Genomic DNA, 17,888 nt, shown 5'->3' on the forward strand with positions numbered 1-17,888 from the left:
GAACACTATGAAACATGTACTTAGGGTACTTTCACACTAGCGTTATTCTTTTCTGGTATTTAAATCCAGTATTTAAATCCGTTCAGTATGCATCAGGATGTCTTCCGTTCCGTCCCTTGTACGGTATTTGACCAAACAAAATCCCGGAACAATACCGCACTTGCCGGATCCGGCATTAATTTCCATAGAGATGTATTTATGCCAGACCCAGTACTAAGTGTTCCGGAAAATGCTGCATTGCGGGATCCGGTTTTCCGGTCTGCAAATATGCCGGGATATAGGAGGAGCTATTTTTGCTTTTGATCCTTAAATACCAGATCCATTTGTACACAGCTTGCCGGATCCGGCAGGCAGTTCCGTTGCCGGAACTGCCTGCTGGAATCAAAAAAAGCTAGTGTAAAAGTACCCTTACACACAGTATTTAGTACGACTGAAATAAAAAAAATAATTTAAATCAAGGAATGAATGATGATATTGATGAAGAACAAAGGCCAGGGTAAATTTTATAACTGTGTTTCCCCTATTTATCTAGAAAAAGGATAAAAAAACAAGACAAGAGCCAATCTGCCCTAAAAGGAAAAACTAATACCGACTGATCTCAAGTGGCGATCAACATTCCCACAAGAATATTTCACCTGTACATAAATGATAATATATTAAGAAGTAATGTAGTGTCAGCTTTTTTTTAAGCCAGTAGCTGATCTTTATAATTTATTGACTTTAGGCGACTTTGTGAATATGGGCACCACATTTGCCCTGTATCAGTTCTTTGACATTATGCCATTTTCTTTTAGCATTTTAGTTGAAGTTACTATTTTTTTTCCAGAGTTTATCAGTTTTTTTGTGACACCTCCGATTTGTAATTTTTTTCTGCAAGACTTGTGGATAGAGATGAGTGAATTGATTATCAAGCAAGTCATTTTGGACGAAAATCTCAAAATGGCATCTGCCCATTTTTCAGATCATTAGACAGGAAAGATGAAGAATGAGAATCACATGATCCCAGGAGGTGTTTCTGTATAAATACCTGCAGGCATTTGCCACCAAAAAGCAAACATTTTAGGACTATTAAAAAAAATAATTAATCTGACACAGTGACAATGCAGTCAGTTTTTAAAGAGAGTAATTGCTACCATCAACAGCTATGCATTTACCCATAGCCAAATGTTACTGCCACTTTACATTACTCACAATAAGCAAAAAGTGGATGGATAGTGATTTAAAGCCAGACTTCTGAACTGTCACTTTTATCAGAAATACTGGCTATGGCTATCTTCTAACTGGAAGCACTTGCTTATACTTTCCTGACGAGAGTACGCATTTGTCTATGTTAGATGGATGACATGTCTACAACACATATTATAAACTAGCAACATATGTTGTGTTTCACTACCGACATAACACATGTACTAGAGATTTTAAGTGTTTTAATACACTATAGCAATAGGAAAAGTTGTGTTCCCATTTTGAACATTTGTTGTGTATAATATGCAATAATAGTCTCCATTTTCTACAATGCAGAGATGATTAGTACAGCAATAATCATCGACAGCGAATAGATTAGCTATGGTGTGTTTATTTCCTGGAATGAAAATGTAATATCTGTATATACAGCGTACTAATACATTATCACAATCCTCTAATCGACCAAGGTGTTTATCCAATAATGATACCCACTCACAAGAGGACTTAAGCTACGGCTACACACAGACTTTTGGTATCAAGATTTATCCTATTTTTACTATCGATCTACAACTGTCATCCATGGAGCACATTAACTTGTATGCAATTTAGAGCAATCCGGGGGTGCTCTGTCAAGTTTTGAAGTTATCCTCTATCTACAGAATAGGGGATAACGAACTGATCACTGGGGGCCAGACTGCTGGAACCCCAACCAATCCTGAGAACAAGGATCTCGTTCACCCGTCCTGATAGAGCTGCAGGTTGAGCATTCTCTATAGGAATACTGGAGATAGCCAAGTACAGCACTCGGCTTAGAGAATGAATGGAGCCACAAGTTGCATGCTTGGCCTCTCGCTCCATCAGATCAGGGTAGCGGGACCTCTCGCAATCAGTCATCTTCCATCTACAGGATAACTTCAAAATTTGTCACAACTCATTTAAAATAAATGTTATAGCACTACAAAAAAACTAGGTGTATCCTTATGGTTCTTTGGCACAGGCCGATTTACAAACCATTTGTTCTTGATAACTGTCTCATTGTTGAGTAATAGGGAGAAGTGCACTTACATGCAGAAGTCATCCCCTATGTATGGGGACAAGCAAATCCGTATTTACACAGGGCAATGTGCTGCCCATACATGATGATTTTGGGTGCCAGTCGAAACATAAGATCACGCTATGAGTTAGAATTTGCTAGTTTATAGGGTGATCGGCAGCCGTATACACGGGGTAATTGTCAGGAACAAACATTTCTTTAATTACTCATCCCCTGATAATTGTACTGATGAGCCGCGTGTGTAAAAGACCTCTGATATTTGAATTCTTTACTAAATATCTGTTGTAGTGACCTTATGAAAAGAATTGTATTTCCTCCACTGGCAAGTAGTCTTGCCTTATTGCAAATGCAGGTTTACGATAATTCGCACCAGCCACTAGCTGGCTCAGATTTGAGTTTCTGGCACATGGAGGGCTAGAGATGAGCCTAATTTGTTGAAACATAAATTAGGAGCATCTTACGCCAGCACTCAAGGGATGAAGACTGGCTTAAGGCCTCATGCACACGACCGTTGTGTGTTTTGCGGTCCGCAAACCGCGGATCCTCAAAACATGGATGGCGTCCGTGTGCGTTCCACAATTTTCGGAACAGAACAGACAGCCTTTAATATAACTTCCTATTCTTGTCCGCAAAGCACGGACAAGAATAGGACAGGTTATATTTTTTTGCGGACCACGGAACGGAAGGTCCGCATCCGAGCCGCCAAAACTGCGGCTCGGATGCGGACCAAAACAACGGCCGTGTGCATGAAGCCTAAGGAATATCAGTCTTGATAAAGCTTCCCCTATATGCATGTCTTAGGTTATTGCTTGGAGAAAGGGGATTCAGACATTTACCTTGTTAAGACTCACGGTGGCTGCTAATCAAATAAGACATTATAATGTATGCTTCATCTCATGATATATATTTCTATTAACAAAAATGTATGTAGGACACCAGAGGACTCCTTCATACATAGTTAAATTGATGGTTGGTATGTAGTTAAAACTGCACCCCTAAGGGTGGATATACATGTTTCTGTGGTGTTGCTTTTTGAAAATGCATGTGTTTTTATTGTGATTGCTGCAGTGTTGCAATGTGGCATTTGCCCATGCAGTTTTTACAGGTGAAGCGCATTGACTTAAGGCTAGTTTCACACTAGAGTTTACAGATCTGTCACTGCCGTATGCTGCCGGAATGCCGTTCGGCCCCTTTAACTATAATGTAGTTTGGGTGGAGATGCTACCGAATAAAACACGTTTGGCTATAGTGCAATAATAATGTACTGCAAAAAATTGACAAAATATACTATTGTTTTTAATTGTCTTAGCATCTTATTTATAAGAACAATCTATATCGCTGAATAATTTCTTGTGCATCATGTCTAATATAATTTTGTCGCTATTTTCTCCAGTCATTCATTGATCTTTTCTTCTAGGGGAGAAGACCTGCATCATGTACTATGTGATTGAGCATACCACAACTTTTTCCTCACAGATTTATATGCAATCTGTAAGAAAATCCTCTGTGAGCTACTGTGTACAATCAGAGGTACAGTGAGGTATAATATGGGCTTGTATAATATGAGGTCTTATGTAGAATTTTTTAAAGGGGGTTTCTAGAACGTAAACTTTGAAGGCTTATATTCAGCAAAAGCCGGCGATGTTTGATTCAACAAGGCATAACCAAGTAAATGAGCCATAGTACCACACATACATTCTTATAAAGAAGAGCCCCTGTTCCTGTGTAAGTACTGGCCACTTCATTGTGCTGATTGGCGGAAGTTCCCAAGCTCAAAGCTCCACCATACACTGTTCCAGCTGTTCCAGCAATACAAAGGTTTGGGGTAAATATGTCACCCTGCTACAGTAGTTCAGACATTTCAGCGGTTCCAACCTATCCCACTTTGTCCCTTTCCTTGTCTTCCAGGAAACGTCTGACATAGCTTGTACTAGATAACAGCAGGAGCTTGAATTTTTAGGACTATAATATAATGTGCTTACATTTTCTCTTTTATGTAGTTTCTCAATTACAAAGTGGTCCATTTAATTAATTTTTAGTGGATAGCACAATAGAAGCTGAAATGAATGATGAACATGTGGCTATATAACACCCTGATATACTCTGTATGGCTGTTGTTATTTTAATAAATAGACAGTTATCTAAAGCTTACGTATGAATATAGACATCCTGCCTGATCATGTTGAAGCAGTGTCAGACTGAGGTACCTTAGCCCCCTCCAAAATAATATATATATTAAGCGGGTAATTTATTATATTAGGCATAGTTCAGACACAACTCCTAGTTGCAACGCAATCTGCGACTTCTCCCCTCCCATGTTAGGTCTAAAAAATTGGGCGTGGCGTGTGTGAGGAAGGGGACAGACCGGCAGGCTCGTCTCATTTACTATTTTCTACGCCTGTTTTAGGCGTAGAAAATGGTCTAGATGTAAGACAGCTAGGGAGGACTGGCAGAGAATCCACTGAAGTTATGGAGAGGCCTGCGCCTTTTCATAACTGCAGCGGATCCTCCACCAGCTTAGGGGTTTATTAAGACCGGCGTCTAAAATGCCGGTCTTAATAAATGACCCCCTAGGTGCCTATTTTACAGCTCCACAGTTCTTGCTACTCACCACTTTTGAAAAGTGTCAAGAAAAGTGGGTGGATTTAGTATGAGCGGGTATGATGTTTATTAGAAATGAAGTGGAATTCGAACCGAATTTCAGGAATTATTCGATTCGCCTAGAAGCCGAATTTCCTCGTGCTTTGTGTCAGCGAATTGATTAATCCTGAAATTCAAACTTACTGCCTCCATTTGGGCGCCAAAGGCCGCCAGGCTCCATCTTGCTTGAAAATCTCGGCCGAAATCCAGTGCGGCGCGAGATTACATCATCACGCTGGCCGGCGTGATGACGTCATACGTCACCACGCCGAAGTAATGACATAATCTCGCGACGCACGTGATTTTGGACGAAATCTTCAAGCAAGATGGCGGTGGCGGCCCGTCATGAGCAAATGGACGTGGTTTGTACACTCAGATGCCACGATCATGTACAGTACAGACCAAAAGTTTGGACACACCTTCTCATTCAAAGAGTTTTCTTTATTTTCATGACTATGAAGGCATCAAAACTATGAATTAACACATGTGGAATTATATACATAACAAACAAGTGTGAAACAACTGAAAATATGTCATGTTCTAGGTTCTTCAAAGTAGCCACCTTTTGCTTTGATTACTGCTTTGCACACTCTTGGCATTCTCTTGATGAGTTTCAAGAGGTAGTCCCCTGAAATGGTCTTCCAACAGTCTTGAAGGAGTTCCCTGAAATGCTTAGCACTTGTTGGCCCTTTTGCCTTCACTCTGTGGTCCAGCTCACCCCAAACCATCTCGATTGGGTTCAAGTCTGGTGACTGTGGAGGCCAGGTAATCTGGCGCAGCACCCCATCACTCTTCTTCATGGTCAAATAGCCCTTACTTTCAAAGTTTTCCCAATTTTTCGGCTGACTGACTGACCTTCAATTAATGATGGCCACTCGTTTTTCTTTACTTAGCTGCTTTTTTCTTGCCATAATACAAATTCTAACAGTCTATTCAGTAGGACTATCAGCTGTGTATCCACCTGACTTCTCCTCAACGCAACTGATGGTCCCAACCCCATTTATAAGGCAAGAAATCCCACTTATTAATCCTGACAGGGCACACCTGTGAAGTGAAAACCATTTCAGGGTACTACCTCTTGAAGCTCATCAAGAGAATGCAAAGAGTGTGCAAAGCAGTAATCAAAGCAAAAGGTGGCTACTTTGAAGAACCTAGAATATGACATATTTTCAGTTGTTTCACACTTGTTTGTTATGTATATAATTCCACATGTGTTAATTCATAGTTTTGATGCCTTCAGTGTGAATCTACAATTTTCATAGTCATGAAAATAAAGAAAACTCTTTGAATGAGAAGGTGTGTCCAAACTATTGGTCTGTACTGTATGTACGTGGCATCTAAGGGGTACAATGAGGGGAGAGGCGCTATCGCAGCTTCCTGTCATTGCACCTGCTACTTACAAAAAAATGTGCTTCGTGGCGAAGTAATTTGCAACTAAGCAAATTTTTTTGTGAAATTCGCTCATCTCTAATGTTAATCGGACCAACAAGTTTATTGTTTAAAGTTAGAAAATGACAATAATTGCAGAGCAAATTTATACCTGCTCATAACAGCCATGGATTTTATTTTCTGACTTTAAGTCGAATCAAAATGTCCCAAATTTATAAAGGGGCATTAAACCTATAATAAATGTGGAGCATTTAACTCCAACAAACTTCATTTTAAGACTGTATGGTTGTATGAAAAATCTGCCTTGATAAATATCCCCCTATTTATTAGATCGTCAAGAAGGTGTGAATTGCTGCCTGAGAAGGTCAGACTTTATATAACAATGCGCAAACTTTGGACTGGAAAACTGCAAAGCAATTTCTGTCTAATTGTGAAATACCATCAAGATTTATTGTTACCCTGATGGGGAAATCAAAAAGAATGCTGATGAAGGTGACATAAGAAATAAAACTTTTACCGGCAATGGTTTCATTCTCGGCAAAATCCATGAACAGTTGAACAATTAAAACTCAGTTTTCACTATGAACTTTACCAATTGTCTTTATCCACAACCCTGAAATACTTTTTTTTCAGTGACTCTCTAAAGCAATGAATCAACTTTAACTGGGTTGTAGTATCTAAAATCCCTTATGCTATGTCCCCTCCTTTGCTTCCTAACAGATGTGTGATTGTTACACAATTTTATTTTTATGATCTTATGAGCAATTGAGGGGATAATAAATCTTGTATAAGTTCAGCTGCACACGTCAAACAGGTGTTCATAGTTTCCCAAAATCCGTATGTCAACAATAGCAGACTGCTAAAATTGTTAAAATCCAACATTTCTCAATAGCGGACTCAATTAATTGTTTCAGAGCATTATCACATTCCGTTACTATTACTAGAATGTATAATATCAAAGGATAACAAGAGAAAAAAATACACATAATACACAAATTATAAAATGGTTCTGAAAATTGCAGAGAAAAAACTAGAAGATTTTTATATTTTTACATAGTTACACAGGTTTAAAGAAGACACAGGTCCATCAAGTTTATCTTTTTCTAGACCAATTATACAAAATTAAAGGGGTTGTCTCACTTCAGCAAATGGCATTTATTATGTAGAGAAAGTTAATAAAAGACACTTCCTAATGTATTTTGATTGTCCATATTGTCTCCTTTGTTGGATTAATTCATTTTTCCATCACATTATACACTGCTCGTTTCCAGTGGTTATGACCACCCTGCAGTCCAGTAGTGGTGGCCATGTTTGCACACTATAAAAAAAAAGTGCTGTATGTGAGCTCCAACAGGATCGGCCACCAGAAAAGCTGTCACCTTTCTCTATAGGCATGGCTGCCACTGCTAGATTGCAAGGTGGTCATAACCCCTGGAAACGAGCTGTGTGCAACGTAATGGAAAAAATGAATCAAGCATATTTTAGTAAGCGCTTTGTATTAACTTTGTCTACAGGATAAATGCCATTTGCTAAAAGGAGACAACCCCTTTAATTGTTAATATGTAATCAAAGCATCCCTCATCAATACAAAATTGAGTATACTTCATCAAGAGTTTCTCTAGTACAGAGGACTCATCCTTACACTATTAAGTCACCTGAATTAGGCTATGTTCACATTAGCGTTTAGAAATATAGTAGAATGTTATGGCAGAGCAACAGCCTGCCATAGTTTATTATCTAGCATAGCTGTATAATGCCCGGAACTAGAGATGAAAGAAGTTATGGAATATTAGATTTGGCTGCTTTGCGGAATTTCACAAAGAAATTTGCTTCGTGAATAAATACTACTTCTATCAAGATGGCCGTGACAGCCTCTTTGCATTCAAATGGATGAGGTGCAAAGATATTAGGCATCATATATAAAATCAAGGCACTAATAGGGTGTTCAGCCCATATACAGCTGTATACTTCCCCTATTCAAGAATAAGAACTATACAGCTGCATATTCAGCAGACACCCTAGTAGTAGCTCAAGCTGCCAAGATTTTTTCATACCACATCATATCAATTTAAAGAGATAATATCATAGCTGTGCATTCATTCAGTAAATATGTAGATGAATGCATTCAATAAATAGTAGTCTACAAATATATTCTATACAGTACTCTTCAAAAGATTTAGGTACGTAGGTGTGGAAGAAATGCTTTAAAGTAAGAGTGCTTTAAAAAAAGGAAAAGAAAAAAGAAAAACCGTGTTAATAGTTTATTTTTATCAATTAGAATGCAAAGTGAATGAAAAAAAGAGAAATGTAAAATCCAGTCAATATTTGGTGTGACTACCCTTTGCCTTCATTCAGTTTGTGAAAGAACTTGACAGACAGGTTGTTCCAAATATCTTGGAGAACTAACCACAGATCGCCTATGGATCTAGGCTTGCTCAGATCCTTCAGTCTTTTCATGTAATCACAGACAGACTTGATGATGCTGAGATCAGGCTTCTGTGAGGGACATATAATCAATTCCAGTTCTTCTTTATACTGGAGATAGTCCTTATTGACATTGGCTGTATATTTGGGGTCATGTTGTCCTGCTGCACAATAAATTTCGAGCCAAGCATATGCCTCCTTGATGGTACTGAATTATGTATAAGTATTAAGGACACCATTAATCCTGATCGAATCCCCAAACCTATTTGCTGAAATGCAGGCCCTACAGAGTTCCTTCAAAAACTGTACACAAGTCTACCTAGAAGAATTGATGCTGTTTTAAAGGTAAAGGGAAGTCACACCAAATATCTTCTATCTGCTTGATATTGTTCTCTTTGTAACAGTTGACAATGTATTATGTTCTACGTGGTGAACAGATTAAGATGCCTGGTAGAGGCAGCTTTCCAGTGCCTGCTGGATGCCAATGAAGGTCTTCTATTGAAACACTTGCAGTTCGTCCTAGTGTTCATAGTTCTCAGGAGAAGAATGCATTGAAGGTGCTAATAATGTCTGCCTGAACGTAATCTATCTGTTTGCCCTTTCATCATTGGCAAAATCATGTTTTAGACCTGAGCACCTCTAAGATTTCCTCTTTTTTTCTAAAGCCATCTTTTTTCTTATTAGCCCTGAAGCAAAATACCTGATAGTTTTAAATGTCACTTCTCCACTTGGTTCTCACTGATATATTTATATCAAGGAGAATGACAGAGCACTCTTTACTGGAAGAGTGTCTCCTGGGAATGTGTCTGAACCCAAGAGACAATCCAAGAAGTAAAACGGTTAATATAGTGTTTCTTTTTCACATAATAAGAGGCAGCAGCTCTCATGCAGACAAAGAGGCAGAACTTGTAATTTGACTTGTCATTTTATTTAATTCTCTCCTTCATAATGGACGTTTTCCCTTCATCAATGAAATATGAAATTCTACACCAAAAATATTTGAGTGAATACGTGTTCAATCAGTCAATGGTATTAGAATCCATTCTGATTGCTTTTTAAAGAAGTTGTCCCCAGCAATCAGATCATGACTGTTGGTCTGGCTGATGTGAGGGCCATATTATGGCCGTCTGAAATGGGCCTAAGGTTTATGCTGCCGTTCTCTCCCACAATGATGAAGGATAGTTGGTGGGAATGGTGGTTGTGTTAGTGGGGAAAACTAACACTAGAGAAGAAGTCCCATTTTGATTTTGCTGTAGTGCCTTGTATCTTGAATCAAGATTGCAGACAATGCACTTTCACTATATAGAGAGTTATGCTATCTAGGTCATAGACCTAAAATTATTATAAAAGGAGTAATTAAGAGGAACTTTTATAAAACACAAGTTGTTCAGTCAGTTAATGTCTAAACAAGTTAGACTGAGCAACCAAAACATATCTTGTCTCAATAACAATGCACAGTGGACATTCACAATGGATGTCATGCAAACTTAGTAAAGTGCAACCGAAGACGAACTGGACTATGGTCTCTGTTATGTCAGTAATAAAAAAAATATGAAAGAGGGATTCTTCAATAAATGAGTGTCTAATATAAGTTATCTAAGGCCTGTTTCACACTTGCGGTGTTGTTTTCCGGTACCGAGATCCAGCAGAGGATGTCAATGCCGGAATTTTTTTTTTTATTGTTAGTCCTCATGCATTCTAAATGGAAAGAGATCCGTTCAGGATGCACCAGGATGTCTTCCGCTGCAAGCTGCCTTTTTGTGTCTGCTCATAAAAACGGGAAAAAAACAGATCCATCACTGAAAACAATGTAAATCAATGGTGACAGATCTGTTTTTTAGGAGCCTTAAAAATTGGATCATCACTTATTGACTTCTAATGTACAGTATTCAGTGACAGATCCATTTTGATTTCACACAACAGTATCCTAACAGAACAGATGCATCCTGATGTACAAAATCAAAACGGATCTGTTTAATTCCGGTATTGAGATCCTCTGCCGGAATTAACAATGCAAGTGTGAAATTAACCTAAGAAAGGTAAAGTCATGATTCCACAGTCAACACAGACATTGCCCATAGGTCCATGGTGTGGACTGGAAAGGGCGACATGTGCTGCCTTTCAGGGTCCATGCACACAGATTTATACAATAAACACTTATTGGAATGCACTAATAATTATATGAAATCTATATGTCTATAACCTATTTCCTGTAATCTAGAATACTGAGAAACATCAGCCCATCAGTCTGAATTACACAAATTAATTTAGGAAAGATATATTTAGCAGAGGTGTGTGCGCAAAAGATGGATTTGTCATTTGGTACTATTCACGTTAAAATATGTGTTTTTTATTTATGGTTTTCTAAAGGATTGCAGGTAATATTCTATATTGTCTTACTTCAGTGAACAAAAGAAAAGAAAAAACGAAAAGAGAGAAACCTTTCCTGGGTTCAGAGCACTTTCGAATCAAGTGGAATTTATTTTGACCTGAATCGAATGTGAGGGGCGATTTGACCGAATTAGGCCAGAATTGAATTTCAAGAAACTCGCTGTTCTCTACTTGTATGATTTGCAAATAAATATCTACCATCTGCAAAATGCATACTGTATGTAGCGCAGCTACAGAAAGTCCTGTTCAAACGTACATATGATTACAGTCACTCTCATAATTCTGCTGTCAGATCGCTTTTAATATCTTAAAGTAATAAGTAGAAATACCATAATTGTGGCGCCAGTCCAAGGTAGGCTTCCATCAGACATTATATGAGATATGACATCCACACAAGCAGAGCACATTAGCAGAGCACCATTCACCCTCTACAACAGTGAACTTTTAATCATAGCTCATGCATGACTCCAGGAACTACACACAATTCTAAAAATCTATTGTTAAAAAGGACAGACCAGAGTATAAAACGGAACAGATTTTTAGAAAACACTTAGTTTGACTGGAAAATGGAAAACCGGGAGGTGCACATTTAAGAAAAATAAATACCAATTTGGAATTTAACATCTTAGAAAATGCTGATTAACACAGGATGTTTTTTATATATATAATTATCCCCATCTGTGGGACATTTTTGGATTAAGTTTTGCTGCAGATTTTTTATGTTTGTTTTATGCAATTAAAGAAAAAAAGAAACCAAATAAGGATTAATAAACCAAAAAACAAACAAAGAACATCAACGGTATCAATTATAATTTACTATATAAAAATGACATTTCTTATAGAATCAATTCATGTATGAATCACTATATCTGTTGAAAATATATACAGAGGGGGGGGGGTCTTCAGACCTCCCCCCTTTTAAAAAAAAATGTTTTGTTATGTTGTGACCTTGCGCTAAAATTAAAGAAAATCTAGTTTTTCCCACATCATTCTGCCCTCAATACCCCATAATGAGAAAATGAATACAGAATGTTCAAAATATTTGCTAATTTATTGAAAAGAAAAAAAAAAAGGTTGCATAATTATTCAGACCCTTTACTTAGTACTTAGTTGAAGCACCCTTGGCTGCAATTACATTATATGATGCCTCCCCTTTTTTTTTTAGGGGATTTTCCACAATTCTTCTCTGGATATCTTCAAGCTTTGTCAGGTTGGGTGGGGACTTTTCAGGTCTCTCCAGAGATGTTCGATTGGGTTTAAGTCAAAGCTTTAGCTGGGCCACTCAAGGCCACAATTGTGTTGTCTTGGCTGTGTGCTTAATATCATTGTCTTGTTGGAAGGTAAACCTTTGGCCCAGCTTGAAGTCCAGAGCACATTGGATCAGGTTTCATTAATATCTATGTATAGTGTTCTATTAAGCTTTCCCTTGACCCTGACACATCTCTCTGTCTCAGCCTCTGAAAAACACCACCACAACATGAGGCTGCCACCACCATGCTTCACTGTAGTTGTGGTATTGGGCAGTGGTTTTCTCCAGGCATGACACTTAGAATTGAAGCCAAAAAGTTTAATCTTGGTTTCATCAGACCAGAGAATCTTGTTTCTCACAGTCCTTTAGGTGCTTATTTTTATTTATTTTATTTGTTTGCAAAATCCAGGCTTTCATGTGTCTTTTTACTGAGGAGAGGTGTCTTTCTGGCCAGTCTGCCATAAAGCTCAGATTGGCGGAAGGCAGATTGCTGGATGTTTTCTGCCATCTGCACACAGGATCTTTGGGGCCATTGGGTTCTTGATCAGAGTACCAAGGCCCTTCTCTTCTGATAACTTAGTCTGGTGGGGTGGCCAGCTATAGGAAGAGTCCTGGTTGTTTCAAACTTCTTCCATTTAAGAATTATAGAGGTCATTGTGCTCTTGGGGGCTGTCAGTGAAGTAGTAAGTTGTGTATCCTTCTCCAGATCAGTGCCTTCACACAATCCTGTATCTAAATTGTACAGGAAGTTCTTTCTTCCTCATGGCTTGGTTTTTGCTCTGATGCATTGTCAGCTGTAAGACCTTCTATAGACAGCAGTGTGTCTTTTGAAATCAAGTCCAAACAACTGATTTTACCATAAGTGGGCTCTAATCAAGGTGTAGCAACATTTCAAAGATGATCAAGAGAAATGGGAGGTCAAGTGTAATAGCACTTAAATTTTTCCTTTTTAATAAACTTTCTAAACATAAACTAGTAAAATTCTGTTTTCACTATGTCAATATGGAGTACTCAGTGCAGAATGATGGGGGAAACTTTTTTTATTTTTATTTTAGCACAAGACCACAATTTAACAAAATGTTAAAAACGTGAAAGGGTCTGAAGACTTTCCGAATACATTCTTTCTATCTTTCTATATATCCACTATCTATCTATGTATCTATCTATTTTTCTGTCTAGCGGATGGGGTGAATAAAGCGGTCCACCACTATTTCACCTCACTTGTAGTGCTAGCTGATTTGCTGCTTTAGTATTCATTGGCTTAGAACCCACAGCCTGGAGGGATTGAAACCCAGTGTAATCATCTTTTTGACTTGTGCTGCTGTTATCTTGTTTCTATATCTATCTATATATCTCTATAGTATATCTATTATATCTAACTATCTGTCTACTCTATTGTATCTTTCTATTTCCTTACTACCTATCTCTGTATTTATCTCTTTATCAATTTTTTCTATCATCTATCTCTCAATCTGCATATAATATAATTGTCCTATGTATTGAACTAATTCATGTCTATCTATCTATCTATCTATCTATCTATCTATCTATCTATCTATCTATCTATCTATCCAATTCATACAGGAAGGGGCAATTACACTGCAATTAGTATCCTCCCAAGTAAGAAAAGCATAATTTTGAGACTTTAGTCAGTTATTAGGAATCTAGAATCACTGCTTGCGAAAGTCTTGCCTTGGGGAGAAAGAAGAGAAAGTCATGTAACCTAATGCTGGTGGCAATGGTAGTAAAAGTTGCAAATTAGCATTTAATGATGCATAGCACAAATTGTATATCTACATATGTTCCAGCAATGTGCCTATATAGAAGGGAAGGTTGTGATCTATATCTTTTGCTATCCTCAGACACATGCATGTAATTAGTGTTGATTTATTTAGATAAATAGCATATGTTTATCATGAGCTGCCATATCAGGTAACCTGTCCAACGTGTTATTTCAGTTAAAATTATAATGTTCTCTTTTCTTTGACATATTATATGTCACTTATCTTATGATGTGCAGTTCATGTTAGCTCATTTTGAAGGAAAAATTTGAAAGAGGCAAGTTAATATAAGCCAGATGGCTGCTGTGATAAGATGGGGTGCTGGGAATATCTGTCTAGAATGGCCAGTGCTGAAGGGATGAATTCCCTGTCTGCACATCTTATTCAGGAACAGAGGACTGCACATAGGACAAGCAAGAGACTTACTGCAAAACCAACCACATAAGCTCGGGTCAGTATGACCACAACACAGCTGTGTAGCATTTATTTTGTAATGAAATAGAAGCAAATGCAGCAAGATTTTACATATGTCGAAGAGTTGAGTTTGTCATTAAGCATAACTTATCATGGTATGTCTGCTAAGTACTTTTCCATAGGACTTTCAGATTATTATCCTACGAAAGAGACACAATCACAAACAACTAATTCAGTTCTGCTGCATCTGAATGTTAGTTATAGCAGGGTCAAATAGTTTTTCTTCTACTTTTTGTGATCATCACTTGTCAATAATAGTCAATTATGCAAATACAAGAAAGAGCATAAAGAATATGCATTTTTTATTGAAGCCTCTATGTGTCTGTTCACCAGATGGAACTTTAAGACATGCTTTAATGTACAGTATGAAACCACAGCAATAAACTAAACATACCTTACACTGTTCGGTACACAATACAATAGTAACTGATGTCAGCCCACAGCATTCTGGGTATCCTTGCATCAACTTCACATAATGACATCACTATCATTAATTGACTTTGTCACGTATTTTCTGTACTTCAACATGATATCAAGATAAGAATCTTTGACTTGTTCTCTGATATTTTATGCTAGGACTTAAAACCTCTAAGTGGAGAATCTCTTATGTGATATTTTACATTGGCAGTGGCTATTTACATTGCTATCCAGGTTATCATTCTGCCCAGAAATAACATTTCACACCTTAAAAAGTTGGTTTAATACTAATATACAGCAACAGTGACTAGAGTATATTTATACCCAGGTAATTCATATGCAAGCATAGGATGTTTACAAGCATAGTCTATCTATCTATCTATCTATCTATCTACCCAATATCTATCTATCTATCTACCCAATATCTATCTATCTATCTCATCTATCTATGTACCCAATATCTATCTATCTATCTACCCAATATCTATCTATCTATCTATCTATCTATCTACCCACCCAATATCTATCTATCTATCTACCCAATATCTATCTATCTATCTATCTATCTATCTATCTATCTATCTATCTATCTATCTATCTATCTATCTATCTCATCTATCTAATTATCTATTTCATGGATCTAATTATCTATCTATCTATCTATCTATCTATCTATCTATCTATCTATCTCATCTATCTATATTGATGTTTAATAAAGTATATAGCCATTTAGTATATAGCCATAGTGCTATGTAAGACAATGTGCAATAACCAATACAAATGCATTTTCCATACTTAATATCTCATCCTTTCAAATTAAAGTGACATACATATACAATAAGAAATACTCTTTAAAAGAAAAGCCAATATACAGAATTCACAGTAAGACAAAAATATATGAAGCCAGAATGAAATATTACCTGACCAAGGCTCTTCCCTTTCTTGTGGGAAATTCCATGCTGGAAGCTTAAAGACCTGTTGGTGGCCAGAACAGGAGTCTGTCCCACTATAATGGACTTGATGGAGTTGACCTTGGATCTGGAGGTGTCTAGTTGGGTACTCTCCACCACCAAAACTACAGCTAGTAGAGGTAGTAGACAGCAAGACTCCCCATTCCACCCCAGGAAAACCATGTTCATCCTTCAGCACTGAGTGAAAGTGAAGGAAGGAACTATGACACAATTCTCCAAATGTCTGAAACTGAAGGCACTTCAGGATCTGCTCTCTCTAGTTTACAATCACACCCAATAACTTTAAACAGTTACTGGGGAAACTGCACATCTGGTTGTTTGAATACATGGGAGTGGAAAATGCAATGTATGCACTGAAAGTCATCAGCATTCAATAAACCTCCTGAATAGAATTAGGATTTACAGTGAATGATGTCTTATTATCAGTCTTCAGTTGTATAGATTTTAGTGTCCATGAAAAGAGGGGCTCCAGCTCAGACTTTGATTGTCCTCCTAGTGAGGTCCAGCAGCATCCTTAGACAGGAATCCAGGTGAGCAGCTGTAGGGCTGGGATGCTGCAGGAACACTTCTCCAGTCCCATGCACAGAGAGCCAGTCTGCCAGTCCAGCAGTGAGCTAGCAGTGATTTACAGAACCTGATCACTGTGTAATAACACCCATACAAACATTCCTTGCGATTCTGACTCTTTCTGGCTTCCCTTTTCTCTTTGGTCTTTAATGACCTCAGCTCCTTTCTTTTTATAGGTTTCCACAATGAGTTTCTTTCCCCCGCCCACATCCAGGAGTGACAAAGCATGAAACTGATCCCCCAGCTACTTTTAACATTTGGAAGGAAGACGTGAGAGGGAGAGATGCCCTCCTGAGAAGTTTATCCACATGCTTCCTACAAGACTGCATCCTGGAGTGCAAAGGCTCACCTCTCGTTCCTTGTCCTCTATGCACAAGGCATTAGAAGATCCACATTACAATGAGGCACATCATATTGTTCTGTCTTTCCTGCCCTACTAGCAATTACTGTGCAGCTGTTCCACAGGAAATATTTCCTTTCTTTTCTGTCCTTCTGAATGTCAGACATCCCTCATATACAAGCATTCCATGTGGGATGTCCAGAGCTTGATGCTGTATGTTTCTAATATAGAATTCTGTGTAATAGCGTTATGGTAAATATATTCTACCATATGGTTAGCAAATCAAAGCATAGCCTCCAATAAATATATGGGCATGGTCCCAGCTCCCACAGATTGGTAATTGGGTGCAGGTATACAGGCATTTATATGCTCTGATTTCCGAATTCCTGCTAAGTAAAGCAAGTCTGTTTTACATGAGTGCTTGATAAATGTTACATCAGATCAGCTTTCTTTGAGCTGCAGTACACGGCTGAAGATGTTAACGCCAAAGTTCTCAGACTGTAATATGCAAAGTTATAGCATCTTCCAATAGAGCTTTGATTACTGCCAAACCTATGCGTGTATTACAGTGACAAATAACACCTATGGGAGTTATAGCTGGGTTTATGTTAGAAACATGAAAATTTTAACGTAACTTTCTAACATACTTTGTGTTATTTCTCACCATTTTCTAGAAAATTCATTGATGTACACCAAATTGCTGTTTTTAACATTCCCCTCATTTAAAAAAAATTAAGTTAAATATTAAGCTATATATATATCCCAAAATGGTACAAAAACCTACAACCTGTGCCATAGAAAACAATGGGACAGAGAATTAAAAATAAGTTATAGGTGTGACGACATAAAAATTATATACTTTTTCCCCCCATAAAACATGCTAAATCAACTAGATCTTAGAGATCCAAAGGAAGGTAAAACCCATAAGGCATGAGACAATCAGTATCAATAATTTGACATGAATGTCTCCTGTCAAGTTGATGATCAAACAAGGGAGCATGTAATT

General features: G+C 37.7%; 1 protein-coding gene across 1 annotated transcript in view; it reads right to left on the reverse strand.

Moving 5' to 3' along the window:
- Positions 1 to 16,662, reverse strand: part of DKK2 (dickkopf WNT signaling pathway inhibitor 2) — a 123,713-nt gene extending 107,051 nt beyond the window's left edge. The window contains exon 1 of the mRNA XM_040418265.1: positions 15,925 to 16,662. Within this exon, the coding sequence (XP_040274199.1) occupies positions 15,925 to 16,143 (219 nt within the window). The 5' untranslated portion in view covers positions 16,144 to 16,662. The remainder of the gene's footprint in view (positions 1 to 15,924) is intronic.
- Positions 16,663 to 17,888: the final 1,226 nt, after the last annotated feature.

This window comes from Bufo bufo, chromosome 2 (genome assembly GCF_905171765.1).
Source record: "Bufo bufo chromosome 2, aBufBuf1.1, whole genome shotgun sequence".
NCBI classification, from domain to species: domain Eukaryota; kingdom Metazoa; phylum Chordata; class Amphibia; order Anura; family Bufonidae; genus Bufo; species Bufo bufo.